This window comes from Saccostrea echinata, unplaced genomic scaffold (genome assembly GCF_033153115.1).
Source record: "Saccostrea echinata isolate AGI-Se365-2 ecotype Australia unplaced genomic scaffold, CSIRO_AGI_Sech_v1 ptg000007l, whole genome shotgun sequence".
NCBI classification, from domain to species: Eukaryota; Metazoa; Mollusca; class Bivalvia; order Ostreida; family Ostreidae; genus Saccostrea; species Saccostrea echinata.
Window position 1 is genome coordinate 825,458 of NW_026889756.1, and position 19,266 is coordinate 844,723.

Below are 19,266 nucleotides of genomic sequence, written 5' to 3' on the forward strand. Positions count from 1 at the left end.
AAGTAAGCAAACTGTGATTTTAAATGAACATTTAATTTTCCAATGGATGGGTTATTTTTGCTTGTTATTTTAAACTCCCCAGACGCGTGCAGTTCAAATGTCTCGTTTCTTAAATTCTCTATGTTTAAAGTAACAGGTGGTTGCAATTTTATGTGTTTCTTGTTAATGCAGATATTTACTGATTACGGCGTTTATATATAAATTTCTAAAAGCTTGAATTCCATGCATAATTATTACCTCTGTCCTTGTTTCGGGATTCAGTTTAGACCTAAACCATATATATAAGGAAGACGCTGTCCTTTCAGCTCAGCAGATTATATCGAGAAATTACACAAGGAATATTAATCGAGGAATCTATAAAAAGAACAGAAGATCAGACTCAGTAAAAGAAACTAACAGCACGAAACGATTTTTTTTTCTTCAGGGTCGACAGCAACAAAAGAGAATCACTTGCGATATGCCATGTGAACGCTGCAAAGATACAGACAGAACCCCTGGACCATTATATCAATTTATCACCCCGTGTTATTGATAACACAACATCCGGGCTACAGAGAATGACACTGCCTGGCGATTATTGTTACATAATTCCTAATTATTGGTAACATTTTATAAGGATTTTATCATCTGTCAGATGGGATGCGCTTTCCAGTGCCTATAGGAGTATAAAAACATAATTAAAAGACAATACAAATGATTCGATACGGAGAGAGGAATGCACGGCATTCTGAAACCACTAGTTAAAACTTTCAGACATTAAGTAAAAGGTAACCAAAGTGAATCGACTAGTGAACCGATGGATGGTTTAATTAACTTTTTGAATTTTGTGACAATTGTGCTCTTTTTCCGGGGACAACCTGTTCTTGGAAGAGGATGTTACAGCGATCCCGTAGGTTACATTTTTTTTATTTCTTGTAATACAAATTTCTACTGAGATACATACATTTAAAACTAATAATTAGAAAGAATTTTTCTGGGAAATATATTATATAATTTATAAAAGATAAGTTTGCAAACTTTAAAATAAAAAGTGTATCAAAATAAGCATTTTTACTATTTCCCCTGCTTATTTTCAGATAAATTTCCGTAAAGTATTGTACACGATTAATACAACTTACTCTGAAACGGCTTAGGATTTCAAATTATGCATTCAAGCTACCAAGGCAAAAATATTTGTTGTCTACATTTCAGCCATATTTGCTCTTTTAATCTAAACAAGTATCCTTCTTAAACCAACATAATCATGAGTACGGCATAAAAATCAAAATTGCATACAATTGCATACAATAAGGCTTATCACCATAGATACAATCTATTGGGAGAGGCAACTCGGAAAACCATTAATTAATTTGTAAATATTTATTTGCACTTGAAAACAAAGTACATGTGAGTGAATGAAAGTTACATAAATTAAATAAATATGACCGACATTAAAACCTCTGAATAAGATACTCAGCAATTGAACTATATAATTTTGATATTCTCAAAGCAGTAATTAATACTAGTCTAAGACGTACCTGTTATAGATAAAACATGTTTTATGAATCTTTTAAACAAAAGTCAAGGCATGGGCTAAGTTAATATAGACCTGAATTTTTGCGGAAATAATTAAGAACACTCAGCCTAAAGATGTTAAGGAGCTATCAGATTTACCCAATTACTGGCGATCGAGTGTATATATAATGGCTCAAAAAGGAAATACATGTCCTTTTTTTATATAATTAGTAAGTCGATCAAGTGGACGTTAGTCTGCAGACACTGAGTTTCGTTCACTGAGTGCTTCGTTTTCTAATGTTTACTTTGCATGAAGAAGTTACAATAAGTCCCCTGGAACATTTGTGAGAAATAACTTACGACAAAAGTATAAATACAAACTTTATGTTTAGAAATGCAAGGGGAAGTATTTTGCACATGTGTTGAGATAGTTTATAATAACTTTAGATCAAATTTTCATTCAAAATATAAATGATTAAACGACATGTTCAGTACGAATGAAATAAATCTAGAAATTTTGAAATGTATTGAATAATCAGCTCCCTTTTTCACTAGAATTTTACAAATGTATTATCAGATATGAAGAGCAATATAAGTAACTCATTTGTTTGCTAGTGAATATGTTAAGTATCATATGTCGATTTAATTTATAACACAATCACTACCTTACCGTTCACGGTAGCTCAGTCGGTAGAGCGCTCGCTTCGTGATCGGGAGGTCGTGTGTTCGAATCTCGGCCGCGACTGACCTAAGTCGATAAATAAATGGGTAGCAACTGTTTCTTCGCCATGCGCTCGGCACTTTGAAGTGAAAGTTGCGGGTCCTCCGGATGAGACCTTAAAAACCGAGGCCCCGTGTCACGGCAGGCGTTGGTACGATAAAGATCACTTATTGCTCAATGGCCCTGAGTGCCGAGTAAAGGACAAAATTTGAAGCCCTTCACCGGTATATGGTGACGTCTCTATATGAGTGAAAAATTCTCGAACGAGACGTTTAACAACATACAATCAATCAATCAATCACTACCTTTGAATATTTACCTTTTCTAAACAAGGAAATAAACAAAATATGTAATCAACCAATATATCATTAACTAGAAAACAAAATATAAGACTTCATGTATTGTATTTAAAATGCAGAAAATTAGTAAACAATTCCAGTGAAATGAAAATTGTGAAGTTCAAGAAAATGTTGTATTTGCTTTAAAAGGTTGCAATAGCATAATCCGTAAAAAAAAAAAAAAGTATGACAATACCGTCTATTGTGACAAATTTCATAATTGTTCCCCACAAACAGACAAAAATGATCATTTTTCATACACAGAATAATTAAGAATTAACCATTACTCTGTTAAAATAATAAACAAGTATTTGTTAAAGATAAACTTTGTTTTCTTGCTAGTTTTGTCTTATCGGTGTAGATTTTGATAAAACATTACGTATCATTTAACAGATGTAGGAGCATTCTTTCATCAATTGAATTTCTTGATGCACTTTTCATCAAAAAGTACAGTTTTACGGTAAAAAATGTCGAACTCATCTCTATCAATTTTTTAATAAATGCCTAGTAAGCAACACGTGTTTAAGATCGAAAATTATCACAAATCTAGGGAAAATTTTCTTAAACTTCTTGGGAAACATAGCAAAAATATCAAATTAAGTTGAATTCTAATTTTGACATAACTTTTTAGAGTTCAATATTGAATATAGAGGCAAATAGCTGAAACAAAATCATCGTAAAAATTTATCTTTTAACCATGACAGATATTTATTTTCACCAATAATATATCTGATTAAAGCAGTTTAAAAGCATATAGAAATACGGACCTAAAATGAAATGTTCTAGGTAGTTAAATTATTTTTAACCACATTTGGACAATCAAGTGTTCCCTATAAATAAAAAAAAACAAAGATTGAATGAAGTCGGCCACTGTATGTTGGCACAAACTGAATGTAAGGAAATTAATATAAAGCAGTTTTCAATACGCATCTTCTTCTAATTGTTGTTTTGTAACAACAACAAAATTAGCAATTCAAATATAAAGCATTTTAAAGAAAAACAAATAGCCGATACAAACATGTCTCGTCGTTAACCAGGAAAGGTAATATAGTACGTATAAATGATGTGTGAAGATAACGGACAGCAATCATGCTCCAAAATCCAACAAAACAATACATATTGTGAGCAGAGCAAACGCGGGCCTCGTGAACAGAGGTGGGATCAGGTATCTCCTGGTGCCGGTCACACCCGCCGTGTGTTGATTGTTATTAAGCATTGAAATGTTTTTTAATAAGATCTGGTAAAATATATCCCATTAAATGCTCTGTACGACGTTGCATAGCATCATTGATGTTTGAAAGCATAAGATACAATCTAGAAACAATGACATTTATGAAGAGACCTCCTCGGATGACCGTTCTTTGACCTTTGTTTTTGTTTAAATCTTATACATGTATTCATAGCTGTGTTTTCTATACAGAAAACAAATTATCTAGAAATATAAGCCGAAATCACAAGAGGACATTTTATATAGCCTTTTCATTTCCTTTCCTTGATCGCTGATATAGAGGAAGTCATTGGAATGTCTCAGGGCCAAGTCAATTAAAGCAGGTACTAATGCCTCCTCTTGTTAGGCTGTCTTCAGAAGGGTATACATGTTGATATCAAGCGCTTATCTTATAATGACACATCACAGAAAATATTTATATTGTTTACATATACGTTAGATAAGTTTAATATATTACGACCAATGGAAATATAGAGATATAGAGTTAAAACTAACATAATAATTGCTTCACATATATCTAAAGTACCTTAAGACCCATTTCTTTACTACTTTTCTTTATACCACACACGAAACTGTGTCAAATGTTGAAAGATTGGATCGGCCGATGATCTATGAGCTTTAACTCAGGCTGATATTCAAAATTTATCAGCAATGTCACTCACAAGAAAGAGTACTCTCATCACATATAACTCTTTCACTAAAATGTTTTTGACCCACTTATTTTAATGAGAAATCGCAACTAACTTCGTATTCTTTTCATTCAGCTCTTTTTTATAATTCATACGTTATTATTATTTTAAGAAAGAATTAACCTGAAATTGTTACACTGACAAAAGAAGATAAAAATAATATGGTATTATCTTTTAAAAAAATAGCCATAATTTTTTTTTTTTTTTTTTTTTTTTTTTTTTTTTTTTTTTTTAGAATTGATATGAACATACTATGAAACTAATGCTTATTCGATTTTTGAAAAGGAATTTTTAGTTAAGAAATGACATGTGATTGAAAAATGCATTTAAGCAAAAGAAATTTAAGCAAAAGGTGTCGATGAAGACACTTAATATTTTTGTGTTTTAAAAATTACCATAATAAAATCTAAAGAACTTAAGGGAAAAAAACAAGCTTTTTTTTTTACAAATATTTGTGTTTGCCAACAAGACACAATGTTGATCAAATATAGCTGTCTCGTCTACAAATTCTTATACGTTTCTAAAAATGTTCAGCTGCTATTTTAAATGCACCATTCAAGCAAACACAGCGAAAAAGACACGATAACGCAAATATCATTGAGATAAACCGAGTACAAAAACTGACTTGGTATTCATATTTCACGATTTGATCTTAAACACTACACAGCCAATTGTTCTAAGGTGTTCGTCCGCGAACAATCAGGCTTATCACTGATACCCTACTGCATGTTTGCTGGTTCTCAACAAAAACAATCGTCAATGGAGATTCAATCAGGCACTCCCGGTGACAATTTGTGACCGGTTCATATTCAGGCTACGTGTTCTTTTAACTGTAATTAATCCATTATTGATCAAAAACAAGTCTGTATAAATTGTTCTCTCTCTTGATAATTAACGATCAACAAATTCAAAGCAAGGGTAATAATTATTGTTCGTACATCCAATTGTAAAAAATAAATAATCAAAAAGATAGTTTCTTTATCAATCTTTCATTGCTGTTAATTGTCTGTTTGTAGGGGATACCCCATCACAGATATGAAAAGGAAAACTCGGTGCACTTTTTCGTGGAAAGTACAAGTGGTTTACAAATTTATGTATGATGAAAGACATAGCTATAATACAAGAAAACTCGTATGACCCTTTCCACAGACGCCCGTCTGTCTAGGGTACCCTCAAAGACGAAGAAACCACATGACAAATATATGTTTTACTAAAAGCCAATAGTATACACAATTTTACTTGTGGTGAAAAATATTTCTTTGATAATGATTTTGAAGTTTATATTTTTTTCATCTTTAAATCCTTAGATACGCCTTACAACAAAACTTAGTTTAAGTATTATTATGATATCAGTGATGAACACGATGTTTTTCTTTTCTTAAACAGAAATTTTTTTCAACTAATATATATTTAAAACATTCAAATTTCCTGCAGAGAAAGTATCAGTTATGGATAAGATATTACTTTGTATTATCTCACTTGGGCTTTAAAATCCGTCTTCAAAAACATAATTCTGAATTTCAAACACCATATTCTCAGTATTGATAAGTCAGAGAACAAAAACATAACAAACATAGCTGTGTTAGGGATATAAAAAAAAAAGAGAGGAAAATGATAAAGATGTGTTAAAATCCAATCTAAAACTGAATTAAATTTGAAATAAATTCCTTCATAGTCAGGTGCTTAACTAGTTGGTGCCTTAATTTCACAAGTCACATATACATGTAATATCAACTAATATTTAATTCAGACAATAAAAAATATAAGTGATTAAGCCGGTTTGCTTATTTTTTATTCTTATTTTTTTCATTTATTTATTTTTTTGTTTCTAAAGTGATTTCAACTATTATTTCCTTTACAAAAACTCTTTCAAATGCATTTGGAACATATTTTTGTATAAATAAAAGTTGCTGAATGACGTTCTTCTCCAGATGCTAGTGATTAAGTTTTTTTTTTTTTTTTTTTTTTTTTTTTTACACTGTGGACAGACTCTACATGTAACATAAAATCGCTGGCTGATGTCACTGTCTTCCCGCGGGTCAGCGGCCATTTAACAAAAAATCAACAAACAGCAAATAACATGGCATTTACAATAATCGAAAGAGATCTTTTCATCAATAATTATTTTGTCCTCATGAATTGTTTATTCAAGATTTTAACTTTTTAGCCCTCCGACACCTATGAGTCAAACTGTGGTGTTTGTGTATGTTTTCTTCCGAAGTTCACCTGTTAATCCTTGCTCATATATCTTTGAGTCTGTTATAAAAAGTATGGACCCTGCTTTACACAAGAAATAACGACTTAAACTTAAAGTTTTAAAAAGTTCTAAAATAAAAAAAAATTAAAAAAAAAAATTTCTCAATGAATTTAGTTAATTGATTTCTTCTTCTTTACTTTAAAATTCAAAGTCATCAACTTAAAGAATATGATAAAATTGCAAAAGTGGATTTATTTTTCAGTCGTACGTTCTTTAGTGAAACTAAGCCCTGGAACCACAATGAGTACTGGGGTAAAGACCGATATCCCCAAAATAGGATCACTAAATTAAAACGACTTAAATTTCGATGTGTTAAGTTAAAGAACAAATGAAGTAGTTATTTGACAGATAACATGTCAAATTCAGTATATCAGTGTGTCGAAGGCGATAAACTTTTTACGATAATATTGAAAAAGGTGGAAGGAATATCTTTTTTATCACACTTCACCGTAACAATTTTTTTTTACCCAAAATATATTTCGATTCCAATTAAGACCTCGTTAATATTTCAAAAAATAATACTATAGATTATGGTGACAATTACTGACCAGTGCAATTTCATTACACGTGTCTTAACTTTCAAATGTAATTAATCTATTATTGATAAATCGACTTCTGTAAAATTAAAAAAAAAAAATCTTTTTTTGATAATACATTATCAGCAAATTCAAAGGTAATGTAAAAATAATTGTTAAACATATAATTGTAATTAAACATTGTCACTTCGGATTGCTCTATAACAATGTTTCATTACCGTTAATTGTGTCTTTGTAGGGAGATAAGAATCATAGATTTGCCTAGAAACTCGGTCCCCTGTCTTCAAAAAGTACAATATTTTTTTTTTAACATATTATATTGATATATGATCAAAAACATTATTAATATGTGATACTCTGATGATCCTTTCCACAATTGTCTTCAGAGTGGATCGAAGACGCTCTTTGACTTTATTGTCACACTGTTGCTTCACACAGACCAACGCATACGAGTTCTAAAATGCTAAAAGTTCAAGTGTCCAGGACTTTCAATTTTAATTGAAAAATCTTTTTTGGAATGCTTACGTTTTTATTCTTTAAAAAAATAAAGATAAATCTTTGAATAGTGCATACAAGAAAAGGCCCGGTTGTAATATTCCAGTGATGCCATACGTTAAGTTAGATTTTCATTTTTTTTATTTTCTTTCAAAACAGAAAGTCATTGAAGGTAATATCTATGGAAAACATTTTTCCTGTAGAGAAAGTAAAGATATGTATAAGATTCCCCTTTACTCTATCTTACTAGGGATTTGGAACCCTCCTTTAAAAGCATTTTTCTGTATTTTAAACACTGTATTCTAAGTATTTAGAAGTCAATGAACAAAAATCATAACAAACATTGCTGTACTGGGAGAAACAGACGTAAAAGAATTTTGATTAAAAGTGTCAGTATTGGAAAAACTTCGCTTTACTGTGTCTAATTAGTTATTTGAGACCCTTCTTCAAAAGCGTTTTTTTCTGAATTTCAAACACCATATTCTCACTATTTAAAAGTTAATGAAAAATAACACAACAGACATTGCTGTATTGGGAGAAAAAAAAGTGGAGGAATGCTGATTAAATATTAAAATGGATGGAATTAAGACACACTTAGGAGTACATTCATTTATAATCGAGTACATTACTAGTATATTCCTTCGTTTCACAAGATCCCTGAAATCAAGTGACATTTAACCAAGGAGCACTTATCACCTCGTTCCTTAAATACATAGAATAGATTCAGTCTACTTTAAGTTACATTAGCTATAAAAGTGATGGAACCAAAATCTCTAGGATTATATTTTTAGACTAGTAATTAAATGTGTGCATAATCCCCCCGTAACAAGGAAAACCTCACAATATTATTAAAAAAAGACCGTTTTAGGAATATTGATGGAAAGAAGATTGCTCGTCAATAATTATTCTAACATCAAAAAGTATACATTCTAAGTTACAAAAATATTTGAGTAGTATTTCTCACTTGTGTCATTAAAAAAATAAGTAATATATAGCAATTGTTATAAGATTATTTCAGTAGTGTAAGACCAACTCATTATATTTACGTCAAATAAATATTGTTTTTATTTCAGAAAATATACACTGTGAAGGTTCCAGCTCAGAATCAACGTGTGCTGATACTGAGGGCAATGATCAAATGTCTTAACTCAACTGTGCCATTAGATGAAAAATTGACAGGTATTCTAATTAAGAATATCTTTTTGCAACCCAAGCAAGCTTTTTTTTCTTCGGTTATATACAAATATCGGTTAAGTAGCAAATAGCCAAAGATTGATTGATTGATTGTTGTTGTTTTACGTCCCATTCAAGAATTTTTAATACATATTAAGACGAAACCACATACCGGTGAGGGGCTTCAAATACTTGATATCGCGACTACTTTACAAAATGGAACTCTTTCGCGGAGAAGGTAGGAAACATCTGTTAGCTGGGGGCAATGTGCTCTCGCATGCAACGCGAGATCAAGCATTGTGGATTTTTAAAGGGCAGATATGAAAGGAGTCCTTGTGAAATACCTTGCTGAACATTCGCTTATAGATTTTAAGAGAACCTAGTCCTCATGTGTTACATTTTTATTGATACTTTTTCAGTAAGCCGACTCTTCTAATTAAATTCAACCATTTCTCTCTGATCATCGTTACTTTTGGAAGCTGATAAAAAACTATAAACATTCCAAATTAACCAACCTACTATTTGAGGTTCAACCCTTTGCAATACATAGTACCTTCGGAATACTAATTGTTCGAATCATTTGATTGTCACTAGCGTAAGTAATTCATGCCCCAGAAATCTCGCCAGATTTATAGTTTCCTTGAGTTCGCAGCAAAAGAGCCGCATTAAGTTAGATAACTGTGAGTTAATCGCGATACCAAGTATTTAGACCTTTAACGGCACTCAGGGCCGGTGATCAGTAAGGGATATTTATCGTGCCCACGCTTGCCGTGACACTGGGCCTCAGAGTTTAAGGTCTTATCCGAAAGAACCGCACTTTCACTTTAAAAGTGCCAAATGCTTGAAGAGACAGTTGATAGCCAGCTTTTATTGACGAAGGTAATTCGCAGCCGAGGTCCTAACCCACGACCTTCCGATCACGACGAAATAGCCAAAACACTCGTAGTTTCACATCATACACTGTAGCATTTAATAAAGGAAGTAATCACCTAGCTTTTACACCTCAATCAAATGTTTATATCAGATTATTCAAAAGTTTTTGTTTGAATTGTACATATCGTAAATTACTAACCTGCCTTTTTTTAGTTCCTTTATATGAATACGTTTCACATTAATTAAACCGTTCATGGTAGCTCAGTCGGTAGAGCGCTCGCTCCGTGATCGGGAGGTCGTGAGTTCGAATCTCGGCCGCAACTGACCTAAGTCGATAAAAAATGGGTAGCAACTGTTCCTTCGCCGTGCGCTCGGCACTTTGAAGTGAAATTTGCGGGTCCTTCGGAAGAGACCTTAAAAACCGAGGCCCCGTGTCACGACAGCCGTTGGCACGATAAAGATCCCTTACTGCTCAATGGCCCTGAGTGCCGAGTAAAGGTCAAAATTTGAAGCACTTCACCGGTACATGTATATGGTGACGTATCTATATGAGTGAAAAATTCTCGAATGGGACGTAAAACAACATACAATCAATCAATCATATTAACTTAATACTAATATGTATGGTGGCATATTTCTGCCCCCTACATGCAATATAAATTATGTTAACATGCGAGAAAAGTATGTCAACATGCAAGATAATTATGCCTACATGCATAATAATTATGTTGACATGCAAGTTACCAATCTTTTTAGAGAATCTAGTTTTAATGTTGGTATCATACTTTCTAATGCCATCGTATGACATCATACAGCAAAATGCAACAGAATTATGTTGACATGCGACATATTTATGTTAACATGCAAGATAATTATGTTAACATGCGACTTATTTATGTCAACATGCGAGTTATATTTTAACATGCAAGATGATTATGTTAACATGCAACTTAATTATGTCAATATGCGACTTATTTATGTCAACATGCAACTTATTTATGTCAACATGCAACTTATTTATGTCAACATGCGAGTTACATTTTAACATGAAAGATATTAATGTTAACAGGCAAGTAAATAGGTTGCATGTCAACATACTTATCTTGCATGTTGACATAAATAAGTTGCATGTCTACATAATTATCTTGCATGTTGATATAGATAAGTCGCATGTCTACAAAATTATCTTGCATGTTAACATAAATAAGTCGCATGTCAACATAATTCTGTTCCATCTTGCTTGTATGATGTCATATATTGGCATAAACTTAAGTACGTTTACGAACATTAAAATTATATTCTCTAGAGAGATTGGTAACTTGCATGTAAACATAATTATTTTGCATGTTGACATAAATAAGTCGCATGTCTACATAATTATGTTGCATGTTAACATAATTTATATTGCATGTAGGGGGCAGAAATATGCCAACATAAATATGCATGCTATAACTATTACCATTAAAACATTATGACGCTGCTTAACCAAGTAAAACAAATCAATACACTACGGTAACCTTATAACACTAATGGTTTTGTTCTTGAATTTTGTTAGGTACTTTGATGTGTTGTGCTAACAGCATTTCTCTTCAATCTTTTAAGTTGTTCCTTACTTAATAGTGTTGATGGTGTCTTTATATTGATATCCTGATTTACTCAAAATTCTTGTAGTTAAGTACATGTAGTTTGTCTATATCAAATTAAATAAAATGGAAATAATGAGAAGCAAGGAAATATTCCTTTTTGCAATTTCATAGTGAATTAAACTACAGTTCCTTAATTTATCTTTCACCTAATTTGAAAACAAAGAAAACAAATCATGTGAACATTGAACATATAGGGAAAGAGCGCTTTGATAGAAATTTGTTGCAACATTGAACTTGCACTAAAATGGTTACTTAGTCTTTTATAGTTTTTAGGGCCTATGGGAGAAGAAAACTTCATTCTCAATACAGGGCCACCTTTAAAATAATGTTTGTTTGCCCTCTCCCGACTCAAGATAAAAGATTGGGTCGGTAGATTGGTGGAAAAATTTTTCACCAAGAAATTTTCAGCATCAATGACAAATAAAATTGAAGGTATTGATACAATTAAAACAGTTATTGACGAGATGAGAAAATTCGAAATAAATAAATAATATCATGTCCTTGAGGTAAAAAAGTTTGAGTCAGGCCATTTTCAGTAAGTCGGTCAGAAGAGGGCAAATAAACATTTTTTAAAGGTGGTTACGGTACCTGTTTTTTTTTTCTTTTTTTTCTTTTTTTTTTTCAATTGCAGTTTACTAAATGGAGTTCATCACATAATCATTACTATTTTCAGGACTTTATTGTCCCTCGGTTTTTGACAACATTATGTGTTGGCCAGAAACTAAAGCTGGTACTGTTCTGGAACAGAACTGCCCGGACTACATAAACAACTTCAACACCAAAGGTATTCAATCAGTAATAAAGAACAGGGCTGGGATTCATAAACATACTTAAGATTTATGCTAAGTTTCACACTTAAGTATAAAATAAATTCTTAGCTAAGAAAAAATTCTTAAGTCATATTCATATAAATTCTAAGTGCAATTCTTAGCTAAGTTTAATTCTGAGAAAATTAGAGCACTTAAGTTAAGTCACCCTAGCAACGCATACAATTTCCTGAACAAAAAGCGCACTCTTTTGTGATGGAGGTATTTAGTTCCATGTGTATTACATCACAACTGATACAACTTTGTCATCACATTGCACAATACTGCATCTTACCAGTTGACAAGTTTCTAGCTGGATGTAATAGCATGGTTTCTTACTGAAAGATTAAAATGTCTTCTGTAAAACATTATTTTTATTTTGATAAAGAAAACTTAAGTATTTCTTATCTACTTAAGACACCACCTGAGGACACTTAACTTTAAGTCAACACTTAAGCACTAAATATGTTTATGAATTACACTTAAGTATTTCTACCAAATTTAAGTAATACTTAGGGGACTTAAGTATAAAATATATAACTTAAGTGAATTTTTAAACTTAAGAATATACTAAGAAGTTTTATGAATCCCAGCCCAGGTCTATACTCCAACAAACCTATTTTAAAGTGTAGATAGGAAACTCCACGTGTGTGAGTCGGACTCTCTGTGCGTTTGTGTATGTTTGTTAAATTTCACGTATAAAGCATAACTTCATAATTCACATTACACGCTTATTTTAACCTGGAAAGGTATTGTATATATGCTTCAAGGGCGTTGGGCAAAGTCAAAGCCACAGGATTTAAAAGATTAGTATTGATTTCGGGTCATAACTATTTCCATAGATGTTCAAACAAACCATGAAGAGGCATAATGAATCTTAGCCATGCTCATTTTGACAATATAATGTCGAGGGTACACAAATCATTGCTTTTTTCCATACTTTCATAATGTAGAGATAGTAGAAGTTCACATTTGGCAAAATACAACGATTTTTTTAAACAACAAACTGATTTGACATGGTGAACAATATGATGTTTTTGAAAATGTTTGTGTGATAATCGCGCTGTTCTGATTTTAAAGATCGTAGATTTTTTAAGCTCTCTTTTTTTTTCAGAGAAAGCTCGACGAGAGTGTTTACCTAACGGTACATGGTTTATTCATCCAGAGACGAATAATACATGGACTGATTTTACCCAGTGCATGCAGCCCTACAACCCACGTGATCCTCTTATGGTAAAAACAGTATTACAAATTTAAATATCTGACCTGCAAAATAAGAGACAATTAAATTTAGAGGTCAATTTTAGTTCATGTCTGCTGTTGCGTGTATTTTTCCTCATTGATTATTCTTTTATAAGGAGGATTTGCCAACCATAGAGAGATTAAATATGATCGGTTACTCCATATCCTTGACCTTTCTGAGTGTTGCTATCATGGTGATGTTGTCCTTTAAGTAAGAATTGTTACATTCATGATAGAAAAAAGAAAACATCTCGTGTTTGAGCATGCCATTTTAAAATCTCTTGAAATAACTTGTCATTGCAATGACAGAAATAAATGATAGATATATTATTTTGCAGGAGATTACATTGTCAGAGAAACTACATTCATATCAATTTATTCTTTTCGTTCGTTTTGCGTTCCATTATCTGCCTCATCAAGGATGTATTCCACACGCCCGACGGTGACACCACAGTTATCAATAATACAGTAACCTTAACGACCCTTGGATCGGTAAGCAATATCTTATTCTCCCTAAGAAAGTCAACGCCCTTATTCCGCAGCGTATCTTTGTATGTAATTGAACATTTTACGTTTACATGCATTTATCTCAATTTCGTTCTCTGCAATAAATAAAATAATTTGCCCTTGATTTGAATTTGCTATTTCTTTTTGAAATCAAACACCTCTAGAGTATCGTAGTATACACAGTTAAGTACTATTATAAAATGCATTAGTCTAAAAGGTGAAAAAAAAATTAGGCATCGAACATTGAAATTACTGATGTAAAATTTTCTCATTTCTTCATTCTTTTGCCAAACACGTAAATGAATAATGTTCTAGAATTGGAAAGGCGATGTTGAATAAAACAACGCTAGAGAATACCAAATGAATTCAATTTAGATAAAGCTCTACTCTATTTTCTTTTAGAATTGGCCGTGTAAATTGCTATTCTCCATATTTAACTACATCATAGTAGCAAATTACACATGGATATTTCTGGAAGGACTTTTTCTTCATAACATAATCTTCGTCACAACCTTCAAGAACAGCAAGCGCTTCTTTATGTATATTATTTTTGGGTGGTGTAAGTATAATTTCCTTCGATTTCCTGAATCCAATTTAAAAAGACAATATTTTCATCTCTAATTTTCTATGTGTTTTATCCATTGATTTGATTTTTAATCATAGAATATCCCTAGGAAGAAGCTTTAAGCCATGTCAGATAAGGGGAAAAGCTTTCATTAAGAATATCATTAGGCAAATGAATAGTTCAGGTGAAAAGGAGGTCCTTAACATTACATTGATTTTCTTGAACTTCTATGTTGTCTGATATTCTGACTATAAATCTTCTTATCAGTTGATGAGATGTAATTCTCCATACAACTACCTTTGACCTGGACATATCTTCATTATGATACTTTGATAATATTGAAATTACTCCATGCAATTTTGATAAGCATTGAAAATCTGAAGGTGCGAGAAATTATTTTATTAATGGGAGTAAATCTAAGCAAAATTTTACTGGTTTGCGTAAAATGTTTTTATATGTATATATATAAAAAAAACTGAAGTTCTTCGCTGGTACATAGGGATTGGATATGAATTCATTGCACGACCCACGAAATCCAAGTACATACCCCCCCCCCCCCTTCTTCTCCATGAAAACAACGATTACCCAGGTCTGGAAAGAAGAGAGTCATCTGTGATGAACTTTAGTGGATACACGACGTGATAAGTAAAAAACAAAGCGATGCATATTAAGGGAAAGTCGAAGCAATACATATTAAAACAATATGGCTAAAATACTCGGAGTTAAGCAATAAATAATCAGTCAACCAAACTAAAGGATATGCTAAGGTGTACACATAGTGAGATATATTAAAGGATTGACAAAAGATCCTTACTCAAGGATAGACAAGGTCTTGCATACTTAGGAATACACAATGAGATACATACTAACCTGAAAGACAAAAAGACGCATACTGAATGATATATAAAATGATAAAGTATACCTGTATATATTAAGGGGCAGACAAAGTGAAATGGCTAGAGGCAGTGATATATATCAAGGAATAGATAAGGTGATTTAAATATAAAAGTGGTCGAATTCATGTATAGTAAAGAAAAGTAATACACTCTAAGGGATAGTTAAAGTGCTACATACTAATGATAAACAAAGTGATACATAGGAAACGAAAACGCAATGCATTCTTTGGGAAAGACAAAGTGATACACGTGCATGTACATTGTACATGGGTCAGTCATACTCTACAGTTCATAGAGAATATGTAAAACTAATCCTTCCTTTTTAGGAAGGTTTTCAGACTCTTGCGACATTCCAAAGGAACAAATTCTAAATTTATGTTTATAATTATATTATTATTCCAGGCTCGCCTCTTCTTTGCATAATTCCATGGGTTATCGTGCGAAGATTCTTAGAAGACACACTGTAAGTTATCTATATTGAATATAAAGTTCTTTTCAAATGTTTTATGCGAACACGCTTTAAAGATCTTTATGGCAGTTCAGAGGATCTAATATATCATAACACATTATTTTGTATGCAGAAAATCTAAACTGGTATTCCTAAACTGAATCACAACGTTAACTACAAAAATATTTTCTAAGAAAAGTTTGTGTGTTTGTTTGTTTGTTGTTTAACGTCCCTCTCGAGAATTTTCACTCATATGGAGACGCCACCACTTGCTCTTGGAGGGTGAAGGACTGCAAATTTTAACCTATGCTCGGCACTTAGGGCCTTTGAGCAGTTAGGGATCTTTTTCGTGCCAGCACCTACTGCGACACGGGACCGTGGTTCTATTCGGTCTCATCCGAAGGACTGGTCTCTACGTCCCGCAATGGATTCAAGCCCGCGACGTAGGGATCAACTCCTAACGTCCTGTCTCTAGAGCAAATGATTTAACCACTGTGCCAGGTGGGCGACTTCTAAGAAAAGAATATTCGTTTTGTGTTCATGTCTACTGTGCGATCTTTTGCTTTCAAATCCAGCTTTGCTATTAATTTCCCTTCTTGTTCTACATGAAATCATCCCTATTCAGTAATAATTCTGCAGAAATACATTATATAATTAAATAAAACTGCTACTCCTTTGTTCGTTAATTTGTCTTCAGCAAAATATTATTAATAGATATTCTTCCATGTCAGAAGTCTTGATAGAACAGTTGATCTTATGACATTTTGTTTAATTAACATACAAATATTTAGTTATAATTGTTTAAATGATAGATGTTGGAGTACACACAGTGTTGAAAACAAATATGTTTGGATCATACGAGGGCCTATTGTAGTCACAATAGCGGTACGTATGTTTATAGAATAAGAGTGGTTACAATTGTGATACACGTGTGTTTATTTTTATGAAATGAAATTGAAAAAAGGAGCACATAGAAGTATAGGTGGACGATAATTCGGGGTTGTTCAAGTCATTGTAAAAGATTCAATATTTCGTTTATTCTTAATAAGTTGTTACAGCAAGAAGAATTCTAATTCATTTATCGACAATGTCTAAGCTATATTTTTTTCCTTCTTTTAGATCAACTTTCTATTCTTTTTGAATATTATAAGGGTGCTCTTTACAAAGTTGACTGCGTTGCATATGAGTGATCCACATAGATATAGGTAAATCTTTATATAATGTCTGTAAACGTTAGACCAATTTTCGTTCATGAAAAAATCCCATTTAAAATCAGATAATGAAATGCAACGAGGTCCATCATTTATTTTTATCTTTGAAACAATTACGTAGGTGTTTCATAACTCTTAAAGTAAATCTATGTATCAATATATACTTTTATGGATTAGTGGTTTTTTTTTTTAAATTCTTGAATGGTTTTTTGTCATAGAAAACTAGCCCGCTCCACCTTGGTCCTCATCCCTTTGTTCGGTGTGTACTACATGATATCTGTTGTCATGCCGGAATGTATGGATCCAAGTGTGGAACTTGTGTGGCTCTATGTGGAGAGTGGAGTTAATTCATTTCAGGTAGGTATCTAGAATGTAAGGACCTTCTGTTGCTGTATGTAGAGAGTGGAGTTAACTCATTTCAGGTAGGTATGAAGTATGTATGGAACTTGTGAGGCTGTATGTAGAGAGTGGAGTTAACTCATTTCAGGTAGGTATCAAGAATGTATGGAACTTGTGTGGCTGTATGTAGAGTGGAGTTAACTCATTTCATGTAGGTATCTAGAATGTATGGAACTTATGTGACTGTATGTAGAGAGTGGAGTTAACTCATTTCAGGTAGGTATCTAGAATGTATGGACCTTGTGTGGCTGTTTGTAGAGAGGGGAGTTAACTCATTTCAGGTAGGTATCAAGAATGTATGGAACTTGTGTGGTTGTATGTAGAGAGTGGAGTTAACTCATTTCAGGTAGGTATCAAGAATGTATGGAACTTGTGTGGTTGTATGTAGAGAGTGGAGTTAACTCATTTCAGGTAGGTATCAAGAATGTATGGAACTTGTGTGGTTGTATGTAGAGAGTGGAGTTAACTCATTTCAGGTAGGTATCAAGAATGTATGGAACTTGTATGAGTATATGTTAGGCCTGGGATGAACACATTTCAGGTTAGTATCCAGAATGTATGGACCTTGTGTGGCTGTTTGTAGAGAGTGGAGTCAACTCATTTCAGGTAAGTATCAAGAATGTATGGAACTTGTCTGAATGTATGTAGAGAGTGGAGTCAACTCATATCAGTTTTGTCACTAAACAATATATTAATGTATCAACTTCAAATATTTGTTTACACATTTTAAAACTGTTATTAGTTGTTGTTAATTTTTGGCCTTTATTTCAGGGTCTTGTTGTTGCAGTTCTGTTTTGTTTCTGCAATGGCGAGGTACGTTTAAAGCTTGAGATATAATTATTGTTAAGGGAAATATCTGTATCAGTTATAGATATAAATTTAGTTTCATAAACCTATTTCACAATGTTAACTTTTTTGCCCATTACATGAATGAGTAGAGTATGTATGTATTTTTCTGAACTTTCAATTCATTTGGAAAGGGTTCTTGTCATGATCTTATTCCTTGGTCAATCGAACTCTGTATTATAAGCAGTTGTTAAAGCTTTAGTTGGCAAGCATATATGTAAACTTCTGTAATGAATACTGTTCCTTATCTCAATATTTCATGTTTCTTTATGAGAGCAAAGGTCATGAGACATGGTCAGTATTTTCACAAATTTCAATCGTACCAATACATGCAGACTTACAGGTCATGGTAAAAAATTAAGTTCATTAAGGGTAGCTAGAGGTTACTTCCAATGTAACCTATAATACACTCTATCGTTTAGACCTTGCGGTTTTTCAGAGAAAATTACCAAGAAAATTTTATACTATCAAGGTTCAACAAGAAATACTGAAGAGATGGAACAGACGGAGAACTATCCGCCGATTCAGCACGATATCCACTAAGTCAACCCGAACAATGTCACTTGGTTCCACAGTGTTTATAAAAGACAAAGCAGTTCCATCTGCCATGTTTAGTGACGTCACTATAAACGTCAACATTGATGACAAATCAACATGTCAGTTGGGTTTAAAAGACTCCCAGTGTAATGGGGAGATAGTGAATAACAATTCTATCGATAATTCGGGTAATGGAAAGATTATAACAGAGGAGGATACTTTATTGTGACTGTACATCTCCCAATTGTTTTAAATGAGTGCTAATAACTTTGTGTACATTGTAGACGCAATTTATTATGATACATCTCTTTTTTCATTGTTGTTTCAATATACTTTGATCATATGAGATATTGTTTTCC

General features: G+C 32.5%; 1 protein-coding gene across 1 annotated transcript; it reads left to right on the forward strand.

Moving 5' to 3' along the window:
* Positions 1–308: 308 nt before the first annotated feature.
* On the forward strand, positions 309–19,253 carry LOC133180705 (secretin receptor-like). Its single transcript, XM_061315173.1, has 13 exons — positions 309–889; positions 8,832–8,937; positions 12,124–12,234; positions 13,371–13,489; positions 13,615–13,709; positions 13,837–13,990; positions 14,408–14,564; positions 15,869–15,929; positions 16,727–16,799; positions 17,034–17,119; positions 17,344–17,482; positions 18,296–18,337; positions 18,843–19,253. Exons 1-13 carry the CDS (start codon positions 797–799, stop codon positions 19,134–19,136), a joined length of 1,530 nt encoding a protein of 509 aa, XP_061171157.1. The 5' UTR covers positions 309–796; the 3' UTR covers positions 19,137–19,253.
* The last annotated feature ends 13 nt before the right edge of the window (positions 19,254–19,266 follow it).

Bases quoted from the DNA above. Each gene is read 5' to 3' on its own strand.
- LOC133180705 (XM_061315173.1), top strand. From the start codon at position 797: ATGGATGGTTTAATTAACTTTTTGAATTTTGTGACAATTGTGCTCTTT. The intron at 890-8,831 runs GTAGGTTACATT...TTTTTATTTCAG, and splicing joins GAGGATGTTACAGCGATCCC to AAAATATACACTGTGAAGGT. The intron at 13,710-13,836 runs GTAAGAATTGTT...ATTATTTTGCAG, and splicing joins ATGGTGATGTTGTCCTTTAA to GAGATTACATTGTCAGAGAA.